The sequence below is a fragment of the Ictalurus furcatus genome, chromosome 8 (assembly GCF_023375685.1).
Source record: "Ictalurus furcatus strain D&B chromosome 8, Billie_1.0, whole genome shotgun sequence".
Classification (NCBI taxonomy): Eukaryota; Metazoa; Chordata; class Actinopteri; order Siluriformes; family Ictaluridae; genus Ictalurus; species Ictalurus furcatus.
Window position 1 is genome coordinate 12,719,878 of NC_071262.1, and position 10,117 is coordinate 12,729,994.

The following is a 10,117-nucleotide window of genomic DNA, read 5'->3' on the forward strand; positions in this document are numbered from 1 at the left end:
CATTATTTAAAAAAAAAAAAAAAAGCTATGTTATTTTATGTGATTGAGCGCATTCATGTTTTTTTTCCGCCCAGATGCAACTAAACACACTGAATAAAAAAAACAACAAAAACAGCTAAAGCAGAAATGTAGTTAAGCCTGCTTTAGATTTTAACATCATTTAGAATTGAAGCAGCTGCGCACTGGCAGGGTGTGTTTGACTTTCAGCTCACATAACACATCACATTATATAATTACTAGGCTACATCTGCCTCGTTGTTTGAATTTTATACACACACATATATACATACATATACATACATATTATATATATATATATATATATATATATATATATATATATATATATATATATATATATATATATATAAAGCATTTCCTTCATCGGATTTGCCAAAGTCTACAAACTACAGAGAGCCTGAAGCTTTCCCCTCTGACCAAACCCGGCAAGAGTCATGTGGAAATAAATATATGTAGACGTCAGTGTTCTTTTGTACAAATTTATTCAACATTTGAGAATAGAGGATGGTCTTAAAATAAGCAGAAACGCCCGTTTAAATAAAACTCTCCGTCCCACAAAAATGGGTTAAACTGATAATGTAAAAACATTCACAGAAAAGAAGTTTCACACAAACAAATCTGAAACGAAAAGTGAACAACGAGACATAAAGGCTGTGGTTCAAAAACTTTTTAAAAAATAAAATAAAAAAAGTACTATAAATAAAAACAAAATTTGCGCTCGCGACCAGCACAGTTATTTCATTTCAGTGTAAAACTAATTCAGAAACAAAAACAGGGGAAAAAAAAAGGAAAAAAAAGACTACACACGTTTGGACACAGCCAACAAAACTGACATTCTACAAATTAAGTGTAAACATTAAAATGAGCAAACATACTCTTCCTCCAGTGTTTTATTATTTTTTTTTGTTTGTTTCTTTCTGGAATTACATCAGCCTCTTCATGAAGCTATGTGCCTATTTTTTCATAGAGAGAAAATCTGACGGCATTTCAAGTCAGAAGTCCGATTTTCCTGCACACACACACACACACACACACACACACACAAACACACACGTTGATTGCGTTAGCTTATGATAAAAAAAAAGCTCATTTGCAATGCAGGTCTAAACTGAGAGCAATTCAGAACCCAGTTCATGATATGTCATAAACTTTGAAACGGACAACTTATCAAGATTAAAATAGTTTCATTCTTTTTTCTCCAAAAAAAAAAAAACTGAACTGCGATTTTTTTCTCTTTTTTTTTCAAATTATAAATGTTCAAGTATCCGAAGTACTTAGTCCTTTTTTAACCCCCCACCCGTTTCCTCAAAACCCCTATAACATGAGTCTCTTAAATGTGGGTTAGGGGTAATGCTCCATTCAGCATCTCAACTCTTCTACCCCTAAAACACGAGTCTCTTAGATGTATCTCAGGGGCAGTGTTTCCTTCACTCTTTCGGCTTCACACCCCTGCACTACCCCGAAAACACGAGTGAGTCTGTTAAATGTGGGTTAGGGGCAGTGTCCCGTTCACCCCGGTCCCCGCGCTCTGGTAGTGTGGATGTACGCTGTGTAAGCGGCTGCTCTGCAGTGCGTTGTGATCGGCGCTGTCTCCTCCGGGTGGCAGGTACATGCTGATCATGTCCCTCAGGTCTCCGAGGCAGGCGCGTTGTGAGTGTGAGGCGATGGCAGGCGGAGGCGAGCTGGGCTCTGTCTTACACACGGAGGCCACGGAGCCGAGGCCCACGGCGCCCGGGCTCTGCTGCGCGTACGACACGCCGCTGTACGTGGACGCCGCGCTCATGTATGTCTGCGCTGTGGACATCATTGGGTACTGCAGACCCGCCGTCATGTCATAGCGGTGCATCTGTTGCAGAGGCGGTGGGCTGCTCATACCGTGGTGCTGCGGGTAGGCCAACTGTTCCTGAACCAGCGAGTACGCGCCGTTCGTCCAGCCGTTGGCCACGTGTGCGTAGCTGTCCATGCGCTGGTGGCCCACGGACACAGCGCTGTTAACTGCGCCCGCGCCGGGAGCCAAGAGGCCGCCGGGTAGTGAGTACTTGTCTTTCTTCAACAGGGTCTTGGTCTTGCGCCGCGGCCGATATTTGTAATCCGGGTGCTCCTTCATGTGCATGGCACGCAGGCGCTTCGCCTCGTCGATAAACGGCCGCTTTTCAGCGTCGGTGAGCAGCTTCCAGTCTGCACCCAGGCGCTTGCTGATCTCGGAGTTGTGCATCTTGGGGTTCTCCTGAGCCATCTTCCTGCGCTGGCCGCGCGACCACACCATGAACGCGTTCATCGGCCGCTTCACGCGGTCTTGGTCGCTCCCGCCGCCGCTCTTCCCGCCCGGTCCCGAGCCCACGGTGGACTGCGGCGGCAGCGGACTTTTTAACTCGGTTTCCATCATGTTATACATTCAACCGACTTTACAGAAGCGCCTAACAAGCGGAAAAAAGTTCAATCTTCTTCTACAAAAGTAGGAACCAAGTGCGAGAAAAGTTTACAAGGAGCAAGCCTTGTCTACTCTAAAAACCACGCAGTAGTCAAACAAGCAGACTTTGTGTCTTAAAGACCAAAATTAGTTGTTGTGTTATTATTATTATTATTATTATTATTTTTAATAAATCTACCGGTTTCCAGCGTTACTCTCCTCTACAGCTCCTGGTGCTTTGCTCTGCTGTGCCACAGAACTCTGCAAACTTGGGCGCCAAGCTCAGCTGTTAATAGAGGCTAGACCATGTGATTTGGATTGACAGCATAACAATACGCTTCAGAGCTGACCAATCACAGCGTAGCTCGCGCTCTGCCGTCCCAACAACGCGCTCGAGCCTCCCCTGAGCTCAGAGTCGGGCTTCAGTTTTCACCCGAGTTAATCATTTGAGGGTAAAATCACACTGCTTATTTCATCCAACATAACTTATGAAACGTTATGTAGCGCCTTTAAGGAAAAATATCATTTTAAAACCAGATTTGTTTTGAAACAAATACAGCAGACACACACATATATATATATATATATATATATATATATATATATATATATATATATATATATATATATATATATAAATGTTGGTTTAATATTAACTTCACTTTCTCAGGAATTAAACGAGGCTGACCATTTGTTCACATACAAATCGAAATATTAAATGGATTTGAACAAGTTGGTTAACACGCATAAGCCACTTCACTTTCTGTGGTTGAAATCAGCTGAATTTCCTGTTAGCATTTCCCCTGTTGTCAGGTCTGTTTGTTCATGTAATTTAATAGCGTATGTGCGTGTTTATGTTCAACCTTATTATTACTCAGTTTCATTTAACATTGATGTCTCTACAGCATTTCGAGCGTTTCGTGTTAATGACCAAAGGAAAAATAAACGATTTATCCAGGCCTATCTTTATCTGAGCATTTGATTAATATATTATTCTAATATGCTGTCCTCTATGAATCTCTCTCTCTCTCTCTCTCTCTCTCTCTCTCTCTCTCTCTCTCTCTCTCTTTCTTCTCTCTCGCAGACACATTTCAATTTTGACAAGTACAAAAACAGGGAGAAAAGCTTCAAGAGAACAACAGTTTTGAAAAAATATATATATATTTTTTAAATAATGATTATAATAATAATTTACTATCAAATTGGAGATATTATTCGGGATGTGTAGGCTATAGCCTAATATAAATGTCAAAATGCGACACAGCCTATTTAAAATTCGAATTGATCTAAACATGATCCGCACATTATATTTTATAACACTTAATTCCGTCAAAAGAAAAGTCAGATGGAAATGATCTTCTTATTTTACAGGATCACAAGAATATGTGTTATTTAGCCTACAATCAGTCTAATACAACCCTGTGGTGGAATAAACTCATTCCGTGTGAGATTTCTGCCTAGAGTTTATATTAAGTTTGGGAAGTTACAGTAGCTGATTTGTAAGCACCAGGTCAATCACCACCACAATTAAAGCAGAAATTAGCATGTGTGAAATGAACGACGATCGACGCTGTATGAAAGCTCCAGCTATTAAATCTGAGACTACCGGGGACATTGAGTGGAATAATGATGCATTAACGCCCCCTAGTGGGAGAAACTGTAGCGTTTCGATAGCCTCTTTAAGATCTTAAGTTTTAGCGAGGATTGATGAGAGTATAATAAATATCTCCTTCACACACACACACACACACACACACACACACACACATATAACAGGATTAATCTGGCTTGTTCTTGTTTTACTGTGCTTATTGTTGTTGTGTCTGAATTACTCTCTGTGTATGTGTGTGTGTGTGTGTGTGTGTGTGATTTATTAAGCTCGGGGGGAGTTCGCGCTGGCCTCTTGCTTCAGGCAAACTTTACACCTGCAAATGATTACAAGCACCCATCGAGAAGGGCGTCAGTTAACACACGTACCGACTGCAAGATTCACCCCTCGGAGTGTGAACGATTAAAGTACTGAATATTCAGAGTGGGCTTTTAACAGCGCACACTAATGAGCCTGTGGGCTCATCAAGCGTCTGCAAGTTTTTGCATCAACTGGTTCACCTATGTCATACCTAAATGCTGTTTTTTGGTTTGGTTTGATTTTGGGGGGAAAACAATCTTCTTTCGTTTTATTGCTTATTGTTAAAATGTTGGTCTTTATAAATAAATATATAAATAAATAAACAAACAAACAAACAAATAAGCATATTTGTCCAAAATACAAAGTACTGAAAACGTCAGAGGGGGGGATAAAATATTTAATAATAATAATAATAATAATAATAATAATAATAACGCTTATCTTTACACTTATGATTAATGGTGATGAGTCAAATCCCTGATGTATTCAGTGTAGGCCAATCCAAAACACTCTGTAAAAATATTCACGTTCCAATATATTTTTTCAAAGCACTATTAGAACTGCAATGAATCTTTGGCTTTTTTGTGTACTTCTTTGTCCATGGAAAAACAAAAGGTTACATTTGCGGATTGAATGACGATCACTCTCAGCTAGTCTTGGTAAAATATCCACGGTTCTCAGCATAGGAGGTCAATACCAATCTAAATCGGTGATTTGTACGAGCGGGATCAGACTGCATGAATGTGAATGCAGACAGTCGGACCTACAGGCCGCCGTCACCAAATGTCTAATTAGCGCGCGCAGGGTTTAACCCAAGTCATTTCACCACACCGCTGCTTTCTCCGAGTGCTCTCAGGAACACATCCTCTTGTAATCTGCTTATGGAAATGGAGAAGACAGCGGGAGAAGGAAAACTCCGCGTTACCCAGGGGCTTGGTAATGAGGACCTGCGCTCCCCAAATTTTTTAATTAACGAAAGCTACAAAACAGAGGACCAGGAGCAAAGCGCGCGAGCGTTCAGGATCAGGGAGAAGAAACTCCTCTCAGGGTTATGAAGGCCAAGCAATGGCGTTTTCAATTAGTCTACAGTACAGACCAGGCTGTTCGAGAAGTCTCCAGTTTGAAGTCTCCGTTTGAATTATTATTATTTGACTTAAATTATAATTAAATATAGTAATCAAATTGCTTTTAAGAGAGAAATCGCAGCAATTAAAATTCTAGTATTGCACTGCAATCCGTGAAATACAGTCTCATTATGTGTATGTTCTTAACCGTATTTCACCTATACTGTTAATAACGGCCTATTTTTAATGACAACAAATTAGCCCGGGATTTGTGCAAAATTTTCCATTTTCCTTCTGTAATCATTAAATGTCAATTCATTTGCTAATAGGATGAACACTTAAGCAGAACAGAATTAGTCCAGAAAGAGGCCTGAACACAAATAGCACTTGGGGAGGAAAGATGCATGGCTTGTATAAAATTTAGGCTGTAGTCGTGTTGATAATATTCAGATTATTTTTTTTTTATAATTATAGGCTATATATGATCATTATTGTGGTAAACGTCCACATTGTTCGATGTTTAATTTCTTTTAACTTCCTGTAGCTTAAAACGTGTAGGTATAAATGTGCTGGATTTGTGATCACTAAGGAGTAATGTAGACTCAAATGTCTGACTTGAAGAACGTCAACAGAATTTCTGCTTCTGGATTTGAAAATGAAATGCATACCAGAAACAGCTGTATATTCCCTGCTATTACTTTTTTTAGTTCATGTCTGAAACAAGGTCCTCAAGAAAGCCAATTAACAGAGAAAAAAAATTCCAGCCATTGTACCTATTGAAATGGAGGCTATAATTAAGCGTGTTTTTTTTTTTTTTTTCCTGGACTGCCATGTAAGTGAAAATGTGCTATAAGTCGGTTTGAGCTGGCCTGAGTGGCGTCTCCTGTCCTATAGACACATGTAATATCATATTCTCCAGTCTATTCACTTCCCCGATCTTCTTTCACTCGCATTATCTCATGCTCCATTATTCTGCGCTCTATTAATATGAGCTCGTTTTACCCTACGTCCAAAAATGCGTGTTTCTTTTTAATCATTTTAGCCAGGTCCAAATAACAAATAAAAATTTGTTAAAAAAAAAAAAAACAGAAAAAAATACAATATAAGGATTATATAGACCATTGATGATTGTCGACTAACTGCAGAGCCTATAAATCATTTAATTCACAATTGTCAAATTTTGCGAAATGGTGAAAGAAATGGTGGGGGGGGGGGGCACAGAAACAAACAACATCCACTTCTACATTATATTCAGGGGCATTTTACAGGCTGAAGGAAAGATGTCAGGTGACAAATAAATAAGCTGTTAAAAAGAGTGTAAATAGCACTCAGGCAGTTATCATGCAAATGCTTCCCTAATGCATCAATCGTAATTTATTTAGAAAGAGGTTTCACAATCTCCCTAATAGGACATAATTATGTACATTAATGTTAATTTTAAATAACGCCGTCTGTGCAAATCCCTTTGGGGATCCATTCAGTTTGTCTATTAATACAAGCAGCCTGCTTGAACCTCACATGAATGAAGGGGCGACCTCTGGCATATGGTTTTCCCTGCTGCAGTTCTTTTTTTTTAAAGGGAGTTAGCTGAAGATAAATTCTAAGTATAAAGTAACAAGTCTGGCTATAATAGACTGTCCTGTTTTAGGATAAATCCCTCATAAAGCACTTGCACCATATTAGCTGAATACTGATACATATCAGTATACTGATTAGATGTTCTGGTTTCTTTCTCTTCCTATTTTCACATACAGATTTTCTTAAGACCCATACAAAAAATTTTAATGTACTTAAAATAAAAGAAACAAACATGTTATCTTCATCATTCATAACCTACACTCTCTGACCCAAACTGTACCCTTCCTTGTCAATGGGGAGGTACCTTGAACGTTTCAGATGCATTTTTCACCTGAAAATCTGTATATATTGTACCCCAAAAAACATTTAAGGTACATAATTGGGCCGTAATTACCTTTTAGAGTAAAGATTTAAAAGTACATTACATAAAATGAACCAATTTAAAGGGAAGACTAACAAATCATATAATTTCTTTCTATAGTTCTATTTCTATAACTCTGTCAACTAGGGAAAGGATTACATGCTTACATATCAGTTTCTAAAGTTTATTCACTGATCCAAATGGTGGAACATTAAACTGGGATTGCTGTTATTGAAGTCATGTTGAGAGCATAATTATATTAAATTGACAGTAAAAGTATTTACTGGGCAGAAATCAAAGATTTCCCCATGTTCCAATACTGTCTTCTCCAAAATAGCCTTGAAGCGCATGCTGCGTTATGCAGTTAGAGGCTAGTAATGTTAGTATTGGCGTCGTACCATAAATGCCTAGAAACCTTTTGCCATCTCAGCAACACGCAGTGCAATCCCCAAAAGATTCAACTCACCCATTTTGTGTGTGTGTACATGTTTAGAGAACATTGCCTGCAGGGGCAGACATGACACAGGCGTCACTGTAAAAATGTCATAAAATTAAATAAATAAAATAAGATGGAGTAATTATGAGCATTACAAAATTTGCCTGAGGATAGAAAAAATATGGGTGCAGAAAAAGGGTGCAAAAAAATCATCAAGCATCAATATGCAGGTATAAAACATTCCAAAAATGTATTTAAAAAATATTTTACTTCAGTAATAATAATAATGTTCAGTAATAATTGCAATATAAATTGCACACGAAAATCTGCACTTGGCTGCTGTACAACAAGCAGTTAAAAGATCCACCACACCGCCTGTCACAACACTCCCCAACTGAACATATAAGATTCAATTGGGAACATGAAAGGTGCGTGGCCCTGACAACTCTTTTTCTTGGCAAACCATGCATGGCTTTCTTCATTATTTTACAAAACTAGCTGAAGTCTGACAATGGCTGAGGGCACAGTCTTTGCTGTAATCTTTCTAATCCACCAAATGAAGCATGACCAGGAGCTCTCTGCTACACGTCTGAAGCACTAAACTTGAACATCTTCAGCTTTATCACATGACCCGACCCCCCCCCCCCCGCCCCCCCGCCCCCGACCCAAACTATTTAGATAGCATGTAATACAAAAATACAAAAAGGTCAACTGTCTCAGAGATACATCTAACAAAAAAAATGCAAATAAAAGAAAGCATGCATGTTTACAAGCGTATATGCTTTATAGGGTGTTATATCACTTATGATGGTCTGTATCACATGTCAATTATGTCATCTAGTTTATGCTGATTTGCTACCTTTGTAAGTTTGCCTTAGAGTTACCCATAATCCCAATGTACTGAATTGTTCATGTCCTACGCTATACCGTATGCTCTTCTGTGTGTAGAGGTCGTGTATTGTCTGGCAAATTCTGGAGGAAGAATATTTTATCCTACATTAAATACGATAAATAAACACTCCTAAATACCGTACACCCAGCACTCCTATCACAGTACGCTCATACTGAACATCCTATCAACATACTTAGTACTGTTAGCCTTTATAGTATAGAGACATAGACAGAGTAATGATTTCTGATCCCACTATCTGTGCCAGCCAGAAGAGGGTGGGTTCCCTTTTAAGACTGGTTCCTGGTTTCAAGGTTTCTTCCTCATGTCGTCTTGTTACAGTCATCTCTGGATTGGATTCATTAGAGATCGAATTCTACATCCAGATTTCTGTAAAGCTGCTCTGTTATAGAAATCAAATGGAATTGAATGTGTACCCTATATAAGGATGATATAGGATGACAATCAAATGAACCTGACTTAATGTTCTGTCTCTGGGTATGGACCTGAAAAGACTAGAAGACACATCTGAACAGCCATTAAATGATAAATAGGATTCCTGTTCGAAGGCATCATAAGGCTGGTGTGCTCACATTAACACACAAAGCACACAGACTGAATCTCTTTTTTGTTGCTTATTGGCAACATATTTCTAAAATATCTTCAACTTACAGTGGAGAATTTTCAGCACAATATTAATACCAGCACATTTGGTACATGATGCGTTAAATGAAAATAGTCCCCAAACTACATTTATTCTTACAGACTGAAAGCTAATTTCAATTAAACCACTGATTAAATTAAGCAGAAAATTACTATAAATATGGTTTTCCTGAGCCAGTGAGTTGTCAGTATTACAACACATTGTGTTCAAATTAAGAGATGGCTTGCCCTGGTGACATCATCAGGCCACATTTGTGCAGAAATGCAGGTAAATTGCCTCAATATTACACTTTTGTCTGTAACATGATTACTGCTAATAATATTCAGACTGTACAAAAGGTATGCTTACAGAGGTGTATTTTATGTTCAATTCTAGCACTATTTATTTAGGGTTTAACAGAATACATAAGAAGGCTTAACTGTTGTCCTTTGTCAGTCAAATTTTATAAGGCTGGATCAGAATTTGAACAGCATTACTGTCTGCAAGGCTAATTACAGACCTCATTATTTCCCATGTATCTTTAGAATCATTGGCATGTACTACAGTTTCTCCAAAACAATGGAAACTTTCCCCTTTTTTGTTTAGCACAGAGTGCTGAGTGGTCTGATTTTGCTTTGCACAAAGCTGGGCAAAGCAGTTAGCTTTTGTTTTAAACATAATTGAGATCCCACTAATCTGGGCCTCGCTTTAAAAATGAAACAGCCGCTTTGTAAAAGTCTCATTAGTTAAAGATAATATTATGGAGCAGTGCAATTCATTTGCAAGGCACATCTTTAATTAATTAA

At 38.5% G+C, this 10,117-nt stretch overlaps 1 protein-coding gene across 1 annotated transcript; it reads right to left on the reverse strand.

The window, feature by feature from the left end:
- Nucleotides 1–483: 483 nt before the first annotated feature.
- sox3 (SRY-box transcription factor 3) lies at nt 484–2,558 on the reverse strand. The gene has a single exon (XM_053630870.1). It carries the CDS (start codon nt 2,414–2,416, stop codon nt 1,502–1,504), a length of 915 nt encoding a protein of 304 aa, XP_053486845.1. The 5' UTR covers nt 2,417–2,558; the 3' UTR covers nt 484–1,501.
- Nucleotides 2,559–10,117: the final 7,559 nt, after the last annotated feature.